A 15,040-nucleotide genomic window follows, 5' to 3' on the forward strand; every position below is an offset into this window, starting at 1 on the left:
AAGACAACAGTGCCTCTACCAGCTGGAGATTGTAATATTCCAATAGCCCGAAGTCATTAACTCTGTGAGAGCAACAACACATATTCTTTCCTCTTTGTTCGGATTCATGACCACACGCAACGCTGAAGTCACCAGTACCAAAGTCAACCGAGTCTACAAAAACCATTGATATGTTGGATCTATGAGGGTCTTAATTCCTCGTTAAACACACACACACACACACACACCCAACCGCATCTCATCGTGAATGACACACCAATTACGGCAAGGTCAACAACGAAAAAACGCCAACTTAACCGGCTTCCTCGGTTTGGTGTGTGTTTAGTGATAAGATTAGACATACTTCCAACGAACTTCACACTGCGCCTCCGTATTGTTCAGACGCTCTTTCAAGTGTTTGTGGGTTGTCGCTTCTGTGGCATTTTTTTTTTGTATACGTATTGACTCAGTTCACTCTGATTGTCTCTTCGGATGCCAAACAGTGTGTTGCCGTACTTCGACTGAGTGAGCGTGCAGTTTGTGTGTGACCGTGACCGTAACGCAATGGAGCAAGACAAAAAGGAAAGGTTTCTCACATCGCAGCTGGTTGACAAAATCATTCAATCGAATGCAGATCTGCAAGACTATCGCACCGTGTCAGCGGGAGACCGTACACTTACCACACCCCAAGGTTTGGATGGGTTTATGTCGGTCATACACCGGTTGACGTTAAAACTCACCCACCAACGCAGCGGGTAAGCATCGCACAGTGTGATAAGCAGCGGCCAGATTCACACTGGTATCAACTGTTATATCTACCATTTTACAATCCCACCGCCAGTGCTACGAAATATCTGACCGTGATGGTGAAGGTAATGAAAGGTGATGATAACTTTCGCCAGAAATCGCTCGGACTCGTACTCTTCCCGAACGAGATCAACGTTTACTCGGCTGTAATTCCGGCGTTCGAGCAGCTGGTGCGTGAAGCTGGCGCTACGCTCGATCTTCGCACGCTCGCACCCCGGATCTATCTGGCCGAGGCGGGCGTTCGCTATCCCGCCTACAGCGACCAGGAGGAAACGTTTCTCGTAATGGAAGATGTGTCAGTGGCGGGCTTTGTCCCAGGGCCCCGGTTGAACCTTGATCAAACCCATCTAGAGCTTATGGCACGCAAGATAGCCCAGTTCCACGCCTGCTCCTACGCTCTGCGTGTTGGTGGACAGTCGGAAACACTGCGCCGGCTGGTCAAACAGATCATTCCCCTTAACTTCCTGCAGGATGGTAAAATCTTCTTCGAAAGCTACGATATCGTGTTCAAGGTCGTTTTTGAGCGACTCTTCCGTTACTTCGACGAGAAGCCGGCACTGCTTGAGCAGGCCAATATAGGGGACCGTGTCAAGGCGTTGCGGAGCAAGTATGATACAACTCCCTCCGAACTGATGCAACGTTGTCTCGAGCGGGACGAGCAGTACTCGGTGATTCTCCACGGAGACTACAACCGGAACAATGTGCTGTTTCGCTACGAGGGGAAAGTGCCTCAGGATGTAATGCTGATCGATTTCCAGGAGAATCGGTGCGGCTCCCCGGCCCTTGATCTGTCGTTCTTCATGTACATGAACATGCCACCGGAAGCGTGGGCAAACGGGGGCTGGGATCAGCTGCTCGCCGTGTACCATCGGGAGTTGATGCGATGTCTTTGTGACATCGTCAAACTGCAGCCAGACGATGAGGCACTACAACCGTACAGGTATGGGATAATGTGTGTTTACCAAACATGGATCGGATTTAAATTGTTCCTGTTTCTTCATAGGTTCGACGCAATGAAGGAGCATTTGCAGAAGCACTTTATTTACGGTGCGATCATAGCGATCAAGTTTCTACCCTGCATGTTGGCCAACGAGCAGGAGGTACAGGAGATTGTGCATCACTTCCACACGGACGTTACGGCGGATGCTTTCCGTCAGATCTATCTCATTGCGGGAGGAGAAATCGTGAACGAACGAATCTCCAAAGTGATGGTACATGCCGCTCAGCAAGGTTATCTGGATATGGTGGAGAAGGAATAACGAATCTCTTACTACTATTCAGAGGATGAGATGGATTTGAGCAACCTATTATCTAGAGGTCTAGCATTATTCTTTTAAACCAAAACAATCATAAACTACCTAAAACATAGAAAAACATACTTTTAGCCGAAGACATCAAGGGTATGAAAACAGATACACGATAGAAAGCACCATGCAATCTCACCATGATAAATACGCTTCCGTGTCGCATCGGATTTAGTGTAACAAATTTTGTCCGAATTGCAAGCATCCCGGAACATCCAGCGGCAGTTCTGCTAGGCGACTCGAAAGAATAGTTTTATCACACATTTGCTGCTCCCAAAAATACGTGCTCCCTTGCTAACGCTTCTGGTTGTGTATTGGATACCTATTGGGCACGGCATCGGTAACCGAGGCAATGCCCGCAATGCTATGACCATAAGCAATGGCCACCCATAATCATGTTTATCTCCCTGACCAAACCGTGCGAAGGGACCATTTGTCTGGATGGAAAATCTGCGCTCAGCAGCATCGAATCTTTCACGGTACTACGGAAGCAACCAATGAAATCCAACGCCGGTGCTGACGCCGTTCTGCGTGACTGTCTTGCGTGTTTGGAGATATGGTGCAACAGTGATAAACCTGCACTGTACATTCGATTAGCGGTAAGACAAACAGTGGAAGCAAACTATTTTATAAAACCCGCTTAAAGCTATTTCTTAACCATAAACTTTAGCATGTTTTATCATTTCCTGGGGAATTCTATGGCTGTCTTTCTACGCCTTGACTTGCACTGCGCCAGCGCAACCATCCTATCAATGCAACCGAGAGCTAAGTCTAAAAGTTTGGCCCGTGCTCTATATTTCACGCCACATTCTTCGTCACATTCTTTGTGCCGTTTTGTGCGGCACTTAAACAAATGTGCGCTATAAAACGATTATAAAGTCAGACACAGGACCGCAACCAGTACACAGCTGCACCATTCAAAGGCCGGCGTGGAAGTTTTGCCCACCCCACCGTGGAGGGGATCGGGAAATGGAAAATAGCTGCACAGTTGTTGGACATTTATGTTTCCCATCGTGAGTCGGACCACGGCCCCCGAGCCGTCTCTCCGGGATCGATGCCGGACTCCAGTGAACGGTCCCACAAAGGAAGAGTGATAATTTGTCACAATCAAACCCACCATCACCAACCCGATCTGTTTGAAGGCAAAAAACAACAACGCGCACCAACCGACATAATGTATAATGTTCACAGCAGCGGCAGCGAACGAAAGAGACAGATTATTTATGCACATTGAAAGGTCCTTTCCGTTTCGGTGTGTTTGATTTTCTTGCTCATGGCACACACAATAAAAACGCTCCTACCCCTGACGACGCTTCTTGAACGGGGGAATTTCCAACCGGTACGAGAACGTAAATGTGTGACAAAAAACACACACACACAAATGAGACATTCAAGTGCACCGAGTGCAACTGTAGCGTATGAAGGTGGAATGGAAAGGAACACTCCGGTACGCCTAGCTCGATGATGACGATGAAACACACTCACCCAATTTTCGAATGAATTACAGCAATGATGTTTCCGGTGCCAGTGGGATAATATGCATTCGGGCTGCATAATGGGAACGTTTTCCGTGGACATTTTTCTCCCTGGATGGCTGAATCAAACACACACAAAGGCATGCCCGGGTACGACACACAGAGCGACACGTACAGGCTGAAATCTCGAATGGCTTTAACTGAATTAAAATCTCCATACTTATGGTATGGTAGGGGTGTTGGGTGGATTTTCGTGCCTCTTTTTTTGCTCTTTCTGTCCCCACCCTCTTCACGATGCAAGTGGCGGTTGACCGAAAAAAGCTCTCCATAATCGACCAAATGGTGGAGGCCACAAAAGTGTGGTGACATTTTTTATTCGACCGCTTATGTTTCACCCGTTTTTGCCCACGACTTCAATTTGTGCCTGTTGCCTACTTATTTCATCGCTGTTAAGCGATTCATGTTTTGACTCTTGGTACTGAGCAGCAACGTGGCCATCTGCCAGATGTTGGCCGTGGTGGAAGAAAAAAAAAACACAGTGCAACACCGAAACACAGTATTGCTGGAAAACAGCTTCGGAAGATTAAAACTGAATGCAAAAAAATAGGGGTTCGTAACGATATAGCAAGAGAAAATTGTATAAATCACTGTGAGTGCTTCCTTTTCGCCACCTCAAGAGTGCAGCATCAAAAGGGTGGATGGTTGAAAATTGCTCAAAGTCAGAGATAAATTAACCATTAATATAATTCAGCATCAAAGCCATACCAATGACGATTGCTTCACTAATAGACTTGCCCGGATTGTGGAGCATGGAAGTGCGCGCGTTCGCATTTACCTTTACAGGGAATTATTGATTCACGGGAATTGTAAAGGCAATCTGTATTTTCATAGAAACGAGCAAGAGTTTTGACGTAAAGTGGTATTGAAAAGCATTCTTTCCCTCCCACATTGTGACTTCTTTTAACTGATAAAGCACCGGTATGAGCTACGAGGGTGGGGAATGGTTTGCAAAACAACAGTTTAATCTTGACGGACTAGAAAAATTGCCACTTTGAACAGAGCCACAAGCGCGGAAACTTGATCTGCATTTATCCAACGTCAATTTTCTCGCCTCGTTCTGTCACTAGCTGCGGGGAATGATTTCCTCCGTACTCAATCATAATCACGGTGGTCTTGTGACCAAGAGCGGTCAATTACGATGACGTTCGTAGAATGGCACAATGGCTGATAGAAGAATGAAATTAAAAGAGAGAGATAGAGAAAATAACCACCAACGCCACCACTTAGCCACTTCATCCGTTCACCATGGCCGGGTACGAAGTGCATTGAGCAAAACTTAATTCCACCGTCATCGATCGTAGCCCGCGGGCAAGTCAGCTGGTCGTGTTAAAAATGATCCATTTCTGCTCAAACTTGCCAAACGATTGAATGATTGAACTAATATTGTGTTAGACCGACTCTGATAGTGCCCGCCGGCGAAGCTTTCATTACGGAGACGGCGAAATTGGCGAAAGAAAAGGAATCAATCAAGCTAATCGGTTTAAAATATTTTCACCCTTGCTCGCGCTGCGATAGCGATTGGCCTGGAGGGGGGTTTATTGCCGTGTGGAACAAAGGGTCGACCCTGCCCCGCGGTAGAGCGAACGGCAAAGATCAACAATTAACAATTTAAAATTGATTATGCAAAATCTTTACTCCAACAACAGCCAGCACCGAACCATCTTGAGCGGTTTGGTTGATGAGTTTGGATCAGAACTGCTGATGATGGAATTGTTCTGCTGGATGGAGAAATAATGGAGCTATTTTCAGAGTATTTTACAATTCATTTAATAGTTTAATTTTTATTTGGAGCTTTGCTTTTCTTCTTTTACCATATTTATCTGATATTATCACATTTGTTTTGGTATTTTATTATTCATTTAAATTAAAGTATATCTCCCTACCATCTTTGAGTCAAAATATTTATTCTACGTACGTGATGGCACTATTTGGGACAAATTTACGCTCGAAAACAGTCCCCCCGAGAAAAGGTCAACCGGATAGTTTTCTCCGCAAAACAAACTGTCTCTCCTTTCTTGGCCCCATGATAGATGTGAAAGCAAAATCGTTTCCCAGTTTCCAAGTCACGCTTCTTTGGCTGCTTACCTTTGTTTCAGCTGTGGGGAGCTACGTTCAAGGCGTTATCTCCACAATCCACTAGCAAAGCGAAGGTGTTTAAATGAAGCCAAGCGAACGAAATCACAAAACTGTCCCCATTGAGAAGGGTTTTCCGTGCCAAAAGTTATGGGCAAAAGTTGTTTTCTGCGTTGCTCACGATGGTGAAAAGCAGAACGGAACTCGTTGGTTAAATGTGACATCGGTAAATTGACATTAAAATGTTGCGTACCAAGCTGATCCGCCGGTACCGGTCGGAGAACGAGAATCGGTGGGCTATTAGCGAAATAGGCCGAGTTTAATTTTTAATCACTTCATTAGGGGATTGCGATAACCCCTTTCGTGTATGCATGGGCTAAGGAATAAGATCAGATGGTGTAAGTTTGATAAGGTTTGAAATTTGTTACGTTGAATAATGTTTTGCTGTTATTTGCCATGTATTTTATATGCCAGCAATAAACATTTTCATAGCAATAAATTGATTTTTTAGATATTTTTATATGTTCATTTATTTTCTGATTTACCTTTTTGTCTTACCATTTTGAAACTAGGATTGTCTTATCTCATTTTTCTTTTGCTTTATCAATGTCAATTGATATTAAAGCATTGTCTGTTATTAGAGTTCAAATATTCTTGTTGAACTTAAATTTTACTTTAGTAATGTGTAATAGCTATTTCTGCTTCAAATTTAACCAAAATAAACACAGCGCACAGCGAACTAATTTATGTTCAAAATAGGTTTGTAATTTTAAAAATTATGTTTTTTCTCAATATTAAACTGTCCCTTTTTATTGAGATTTTTAGCTTATTGTAATTCATCTTTTTTCCACACAAACAGTAAATAACTATTTTTATCAATCATATTGCATACCTTCAGGCGCCATACTAGGCGCCACTCATCATTTATCCAGACAAGCAACGAATAACAATTTTTACAATACATGTTGCTTACATTCAGACGCCATACTAGGACGAGAGAATCTTACCAAAATGTTTTATATTATACTCCTAACAATACTTTTTGCAATCCCACGTAAAACTTTCGAAACATGTAATTCATTTTCCCGTCCACTGCAGTGCAACATTAGTTTTAGCCCGCTCGACACACACCAGACGACAAGAGGCAATGCACCGGACGTGTTGATTTGATAATTTCCTGTAACCTGTTACTGTTAAACAAAATGAGCATTTGTGCGACGTCACACAACCCCACTCGCACCCGCGCTCTACCTTCGCTCCCATCTTTCCATCCCAAACTCCCCCCATAACTCGCACTACCCGCAACGTAATGGTGCTAATTTGCATACGGAAAAGGCGACCGAACGACAAATTGCAAAAGTTAAACCATCTCAAAGCTCTGTACGTGCGCGCGAGTGTGTATGTGTGTTTTTGTGTGAGCCAGTTTTTTCCTCCTGCTTCCTTCATTACGCTTAAACACCCCCACGCTTCCGTCATTCGCATTCATTTCGAATGCGATAAATTCAAAGCGTATTCATTCGAGTGTGGTTCACTTCAGCATTCGACCGCACCGGGAGCGTGTGCTGCCCGTTCCGGACGTTTGCGAGCAGGTTCCGACCGGCGGTGGTTCATTGGGTGGAAAATTTCCCTTAATTACCTACCCGCCATTGCACCCGCCCTGTTACCAGCAAAACCGAGCCCTGGGAGCGTGTGCTTGTATGTTTGCCTCCCCCCTTTTTTCCCCCCATTCAAAGGATCCCAGTCAGAAGTGGAGTTGTTTTTGTTTTTTTTTCTTCTGCTTCCATCCCGTTCAACTCGGTTCTCAACTCTGCCCCTCTGCCACATCGGCTACATCGTGCGTCCACTACGAAATTGATGCTTGGAGTTTCATAGAAAACACACTGTTTGCAAACAAAACAAATTAAGCCAGCGCAACACACACACACACACATATGGCGCCAATTTCATTTCGTGCCACGTGCAGCCCGCTCCGCATCGCTTTTCCCCATCTTTCCCAGCGATCAATCGTTTCCTGGTCCACCGGGCACCGGGGTTGAGGTGCCTTGCGGTGCCAGAATCAAATGCAGGCGGAATTACACCGCCTGGATACCTAATGAGTGCCTTTTTGTTTCTGCCCTGTTTTTTCCCAACTCCTTTTCAGCTTGGAGGTACTTTTTTCATTGCAATTCTTTTCCCAATCGTATCACTAACTCCTGTGCTAAAAGGGCTTAAGCCACGTGGGGAGTTTTTATTGCCTTTCGGCCCACTCTCTCCAACCTACCGCAGCTCAATGTCATTTGCAGCGACGGAGTACTAATGGGCAGCGAACTGCACTGCAGCGCGTAAGAAAGCAGCATGTGCGAATAGCGGTGGGAACCATAGGGGGCACAAAACAGACATCTCGAAAACGAAATGGCCAGTAAATGGAGCGGGGCGTATGTGGTTGCACTTTACGCCGCACCCGAACCCCTCGGCACACGGTAATTGCCCCTTTGGTGAGTTCCCGGTACACACGTAAATTGGGAAGGGAAGCGTGAATGCACATCGCACAGCACATCGTTGGAGTGCTTTAGAGTGGGATGGAAATGGAAAGAATATGGGATTTAAAAAAAAAGCCACCCCCTTTTCGAACCGGATTTTACATACACGCAATTTGCATGCGGCATATGTTATTAAGTATTATACCTGTGTCAGCTTTGTAGCGTAATGAGAGTGGAACCTTTCATCCAATTGCATGCCAAATGAGTTAATTTCGCAATGAAATATGTCAAACATTAACGATAGAAATTGCTTGCTTGGCATTTAGAAGAAGTCTTCTGAGTATTAAGCTACGCGCGTTAAAAACGCCTAGAAGTATGCAATACCCATAACAAAGCCATACCAGTAAGAACAATTGTTTGTCGATTAAGCAATTATTTCAATACCATCAGTACGGAAAAGGCTTAGTATTTGTATATCTTTCCATACTAACAACAGCTAATAAAAGAATAAAAATCCCATTTTGGTTTGCTTATGTTAGCATGCTTTTATCACAACCTGAACCCCGCTCAGCGGTATGCATACAGCACTTCTCCCCGAAGCTCTTCAACGACCCAAACAAAAATGCTCTAACCATGCCCGATACACCAGCAAACTCATCCTGACAGAAAGGTTTTTTTCCCGGCAGGCAGTTGCAATCCATTTGCCAGCACGCTTCGCACGCTTGTTTATGCTGCAAAATAAACACACCATACATCATCGTAATGTGGAAAATCATTCACCACTCGTCCCGGCCCAGCTAAGCTGGCGGAACCAGCCTGCTCGTTCCACTGTCGAGAAACGGCACCGCACAAAACACGAGCAAAACAACAACTACAAATAAAAATCACCCCAGCACATCCAGCGGAAAAGCACTCACAGATTTCGCCCCGAAAGCTCGATACAAGGGAAACCCATCGAGTGCTGCGTAAATGGATCTAAACGATAGCATCGAACTGAACATGTGGACGCATTTCCTGTCCAGCGCCCGGTGGCAGCGCCCTCCCTGTTGCGAACGTATCAATAAAAGCGATGGAAATGGAACTCCCGCACCAAGCGCGCCAACCGGATGCGGGAAAACCGGATGGTTTCGTTTTCACTAAATTAATAACGCACTCTCTCCAGCACCAGCACCGGGTGGACGACTGCCAATGGTGAGCTAAATCACTGCACGATCGGTGCGAGGTTGTTGTTCACTCCGATCGTTCCGAATCTGCACCTGGAAGCCACTCAGAACGGGGCGGGACAGGAAACCATCTGCACCCTTGGGTTTTTCCCGTTCGGTTCCATCCCTACAAAACCCATGTCGTGGGCATGATTTACAGACCCATAAAGCGATATATTTCTTGCTACTTTTATGGAGTTTATTATGTTGATATGATGAGCTTTTTATGACACTTTCTATCACCCTACCACGGAGTGGAAGCTGATAGAGCACTCGGCATGCCGGGGCGTCATTTTCACAGGTGGCGAACCTTGTCGACATCGGGCCGGCACGTACACGCTTGCATTCGCTCAGCTCACTGTTCTCGCACGACCTTCATGGCTAGCTGAGCAGCCGCAACCACCACCACCAGCGCAGAAAAGGGGTTAAATCCTTCACTTTCCGTTCAGCTTTCCGTTGACGGGTGGGTGAACAGACAAAAGCAGACAAATAGATCACGCTTCACCGTCTCAACCATCTCGGGCTGCAATGCTCGGTGGGTAACCTACCCGTTGGGTAGGTCGCACCGGGTCACCATGTAAGGTTGTATTGGTTCAACGTTTTGAAAAAAACCCTCCTCCATGGCTGTTGTTTTGCTGCTGCTGCTGCTGCTACTGCTACTGCTGATGGTCGTAAAATTGGGTGACCATAAAAATCGTGTCTACGGTTTCGATTTTCCACCCACCGAGCAGCGCTTTGCCCGGGTACTTTCGGGTGAGTGGAAGCGATGCAGCGATATGTTTGGGTCTGAAAAATGGCCTCACAAACAGCACATCATAGCGTTTCGAATTCGTCCTTTCCTCTGTCAAGCTTTCGGGTGGTGAACGAGGTGAATACCAGGACAGTGTGCCCCTTGCTTGTTCCTCTTACTTGTGTCACATTTCACCAGCCAAGTTACTTCATACATGACACAGAAGTATCTAGGTCAGGGGTTGTTAAGCTGGTTGCGTAGAGAATGTTTCGGTGCGAATTTTACTCCTAGAAAAAGACGAAGAAAATGGTTGATGGTAATATACAAATCATGTTTCCAAATCGATTGTAATTTAACACTTTCATCCTCTTATGAAAATTCCGTAGGATATAGTACGCCTAAATGTATTGAAAAACACTTTTGCTTAGTTGGTATAAAAGTCTTATTTTCTAAAATTCGTCAACTGCTGCCACTTCCAAGACTTTCATTTAACTACAAACAGTGAGTCCAAAAATTAAAAGTCTAGCTGATTATTTTGCAGAAAAAAACGAATTAAGGCCGCTATAGGCATGGGTCGGCAATATAAATGAAGAAGTCCAAAGAGAGGAAGAATTAATCGAAATCTTTAAATCTTTAATCTTTAAATCTTTAAAACAATTATGATGAAACTAGTATAGTAGGAAATGGTAATCAGCGAAACAACAAAGCCTTTTTAGAAACAAACCAAACTAGATCGTTCTAAAAACGATGTTTTTCGGAAGTATTAATGAAAAGTCTAAAACAATCCCTCACTTTTTCAATAACGACAACAGTAGTGAACTACACCTATCTTCCCGATACTAATAATGAAAACTGTTTTCGTCAATGCCCTTTCCATCAGCACTGATTAGCGGTTCTGAAACCGATGATTTCACTTTTCATACAATTCCTCCCGCATAACGAGTTTTTCCTATAACGAGTGAGTCACTGGAACGGATTAAACTCGTTATGAGGGGCTCCACTGTTTAGCTTTGAACAAATACAGACATTGCATACATTTAGGCGCTTAGGAAAATCCTTCAAAAGGGAACAATACAAATGATTCTACAAAATAAAACATCCACTACAACCGGCGAACCGCAAGTTGCTAGGCTCTGCCTTTTCCCTCTTTTCTAGCTTTTCCAACTTCCTCCGAAGCTCAGCAGCCCATGCAGCATGGACAAACACACCATGTGAGGACCTTCGCCTGCCAACACGCGAGCAAAAACGCGACTCAAAAGGTGTGCTTGTGGACGCCTTCACCTACTTTTACGGGCGGGAGCCGCCCTCGATGTCCTATGCTGTCCTTCCGTCCTTTGCCGAGCTTCTATTTCCTTTCCCACCCTCTAAGCGGACACACATTGCCTCAAAACAAACCCAAGACACCAAAAAGCTTAGTCGAGAGGGCGGGGCTGGCAGCAACGTACCGTGGGGGAGAACAGTGGTGTTCATGTTTTATTTGCCGCCCTGCATGCCGTCACCCGCTGCCCCGCTTGTTGTCGGGATGAATGACAAACTGGCCTCCTTTATGGAATCATATTTTATTCACTAGCAACGCCCTCCACCCCTATTCCCCACTCCCCACTCGCTGCTTCTTTCTTCCGGCACAAATGGGGAAGACTATTTGTGGGTCTGCGCTGAAAACATTGAAAGCATGGGAACATAACTTTGCATCGTTAAATTGATGAAACTTTATTAGGCTCCTTCAGGTACGGGGTGGAAACAGTGGTGCAGCTCCCGCCCATTCCCTTTCATTTGCTTTGGACATTCTTCCAAACCCGCCTCCCCTTCTCTCCACCTACATTCAAAACGATCGAGAAAGAAGAGAACGGGTTGCTACTGCTTTTTCTGTGCTGTTCCGTGTTTGTTCGCGGAGCCGAGGGGATGCCGCGGTAATGGGCACGGTGGCGGGGCGCAAACTTCCCGTTTACCGGTTCGGGCTCGTTGTGGTGTGCAATAAAGCAACTACACACCCTAATGGAGCCATGTGCAACGTTTCGACAACTGTGTGCAACCTGTCACTCAACTGGCGGACTGGCACGAACGTACGTTCACACGAGGGTGCGCTATCGAAGGGTCGAGATACCTCTGCACCAGACAGGTCACCGGCACCAGGGGGAGGAAGGTTTATTTGCCAGCCCAATAATGTCAACAAGCGTGCAGGGGCCACTCGTAAAAGTATTTATAAGATGAGATTCTTATCGTTCGTTTGTGGGGAGCTTTTCGACTGCCAAAACAGGTAGACGCGCTCTCTTTCAGGGCAGGTAATTCTAGGGCGTTTGTGCCCGAAAACTAGTACCACCGATGGATGGCATACAGAGCACGTCAACAAATTGTGCTGGCATTTTGGAGGAAGTAAGGTAATCATCAACTTTTTTGCTTTTCTTTATTAGACAGCAGTAGTAGTAGCAGTAGTGAGCAAACACAGTATAAAGTCATTCCGGCAGTTTGGTTTTACGAGATGGAAGAACACATTCATATATTCTCATAAAAAATAAACTCACAATGCGCTGGTCCTGGAAAAATCTCACTTAAAAATGCATCTATAAAGAGCTCAGCAAGAACAACCATTTCAAAACCTACTCTCGAGTGAATAAAGTCTACCAGAAATGGAAAATTCTCGTTCTCGTCGAAATTATGTCGTTCTGTGACGGTTCATTAAATTATTTTATGTATTGTTGGCATGCTCATCATGATCAGCACATATGCTATTCGTTTTTCAAGGTTTCAGGTTAAAGGTTTTTTTTCCTGGTGCAAATCTTGCCTAAAGCAAAAAATCAAACAAACACTTTTATGCTTCCTTCAGTTTGAAAATATTCATAAAACATGTTCCTTCCACTGCGCTTCTTATGGTAAGCAATAAACTATGATTACGTACTTTTTACACACGAAACACGATCGCTTTGATCTGTGGCCGTGGCTCCCGCATCCGTCCCAATATTGCACCCGAGCCAAAACGTCAAAAACTTCAAACAGCCGAACGGATTCATCAAACAGGCTTGGTCGGTTGATAAAACTTTCAACCCCCTCAGCGCCTTCAGCTGCAGCTGCAAAACTTTCGATCAAAAACGTTTGCTGGAAAACAAAACAGCGGCCAAACACCAAAGCTCCAAGAAATGCCACAAACAAAGCCTACAACACACCCGAAAATGAAACCCGGTACGGCGAAAAGGTAAACTCTTCCTCACCGAAAGATGGCGCCAGCTACCCGGGTAGCCAAGCCTGCGTGCAATTTTAATAAAACTTCCAACTTCCAGCGGCGCAGCAGACCGTAATTAATTTGCCAACCGAAAACCTACCCAGCCCGGCACAGCATAGCAGCGGCTCCCGGTGTGGAGCGCTCGTTCCAGAACCCTGGAGGGCAGCTCTGGCTACCAGGGAGTGTACCATGGGGAGGGAAGGGTGGGAAAGTTTTCCACTGTGCGCTCTGTGTGTGCAACTGTAGCCAAAATGCCAAGAAAGTCAGCGGGCGCGCGTGAAGAAAGTGCGAATACTGGGTAGAAACTTTGCACGAGCCCGAGTGTTGGCCGCGCGCAAAACTATAAAGACCAAGTCCGGTAAATGCTAGCCATGGGTTCTGTGAGCAAGAACGGACTGGAGTTGTTTTGCATGTAGCAGGAGGAGGGAGCTATAACAGAACTGCAGAAGCCGTACCTTCTTGCTGCCCGCTAATGGTCACTTTCCGATACGCCTACCGAATCGCGTATAATCCCTTAAGGTTTTGTTTTAATTTATCGTCTTTTTTGTTGCCGTTCAGCAAGATTAAGCCAGGTGAGGTTTGCAAATAAGTTGCTCTTTTTAGAGCTAGTTTTTTGCAGAGCCTTGCCGCATTCTGCCATTTTCTTCTCTGAGAACTATTTTCTTGCTAATCATTACGACTATCATCGCTTGTTATTTCATATTACACGCTTGTTTCCTGCTTTCAAACACAGTAATTGCCTTTTTTTCTTCTTTATATCACTTATTCATTTCGTATACATCTTCAAAACCTCTGAAAACAATCTTTCTATTTGGTAAATATATCATTTAAAATATTAAATAACCATAATGTTTTTTTTTTTATTCACATTTATAGGAAAATAGCGATAAACGCCGAAAAGTATGCAAACTGGTAAGCAAACACCCTTTCAACAGCAATCGTACAGAATAGTTCATTTTGTTGCTATGTTTTAAAGCTCAGTTATTCTCGCCTTTTGACCGAAAAACTTACCAACAAACCTTATACTATTCGAACGGTTTCCATTTCCGCCCGGAAACCGAAGCCGGAGATTATGCGCACCGTACCCGTACCGTACGATCGCCATTTTGCGGTTGCCAAGCCAAATTGCGACCAAACTAAATCTGTAAACAAATTTAGATAGCGACTAATGCAATTTTAACCGGGATTAAATTAGCGCTCGTCTCGGTATGCCAGTACAAATTCCAGATGCCGATATTTTTTGTTTTGTTTTTGGCATCGATTCGAACAGCGAACATGTTAGCATTCTTCTGACTACTTTTTTTCGAAGCCAATTTTTGCTTTCTTTGGCCAGTGAACATTCATTAAAAAATATCTTAACCGGCATTTGTTTCCCTCACAACAGCAAACCACTAGCCACCAAACCTTTGCCAATCGTTTCACAATCCCTGTACCTGTACCGTGTCGGCCCTAAACACACGAAGCCAACAAGGCAATGGTGTGAAAACCGACACCGATTTTTATTTACAGCCCAACACGTTGTCATCCAGGGGCAACAGCAAAAACACACAGCAAAAAAAAACAAAAACCCTTACATCCCACTACCTGTTGGACGATTACGACGGCCAAAAGGGGCATTGCAATAGAAAGTAACAATAAAAGGAAGAAGAAAAAAATTGCCACAAACAAACCAAACGGGGGAAAATCCCATCTCACCTTTATCGACCCCGCACGCTGCTTGGGCGGATTTGCGTT

At 44.9% G+C, this 15,040-nt stretch overlaps 1 protein-coding gene across 2 annotated transcripts; it reads left to right on the forward strand.

Annotated features, from left to right (window-relative positions):
- The first annotated feature begins 453 nt into the window (after positions 1-453).
- On the forward strand, positions 454-3,426 carry LOC120896190. Of its 2 annotated transcripts, XR_005738405.1 has the most exons (4): positions 454-734; positions 821-1,726; positions 1,790-2,689; positions 2,761-3,426. XR_005738405.1 is itself a non-coding variant. In XM_040300153.1 (3 exons), the coding sequence occupies exons 1-3, from the start codon at positions 544-546 to the stop codon at positions 2,043-2,045; spliced, it is 1,353 nt and encodes a 450-aa protein (XP_040156087.1). In that variant the 5' UTR covers positions 454-543; the 3' UTR covers positions 2,046-3,426. The 2 variants fall into 2 exon arrangements, 1 of the variants encoding a protein (XP_040156087.1); XM_040300153.1 differs by having other exon boundaries at positions 1,790-3,426.
- Positions 3,427-15,040: the final 11,614 nt, after the last annotated feature.

Source organism: Anopheles arabiensis, chromosome 2 (assembly GCF_016920715.1).
Source record: "Anopheles arabiensis isolate DONGOLA chromosome 2, AaraD3, whole genome shotgun sequence".
In the NCBI taxonomy this organism is placed as follows: domain Eukaryota; kingdom Metazoa; phylum Arthropoda; class Insecta; order Diptera; family Culicidae; genus Anopheles; species Anopheles arabiensis.

Bases quoted from the DNA above. Each gene is read 5' to 3' on its own strand.
- LOC120896190 (XM_040300153.1), top strand. From the start codon at position 544: ATGGAGCAAGACAAAAAGGAAAGGTTTCTCACATCGCAGCTGGTTGAC. The intron at 735-820 runs GTAAGCATCGCA...TCCCACCGCCAG, and splicing joins CTCACCCACCAACGCAGCGG to TGCTACGAAATATCTGACCG. The intron at 1,727-1,789 runs GTATGGGATAAT...GTTTCTTCATAG, and splicing joins GAGGCACTACAACCGTACAG to GTTCGACGCAATGAAGGAGC.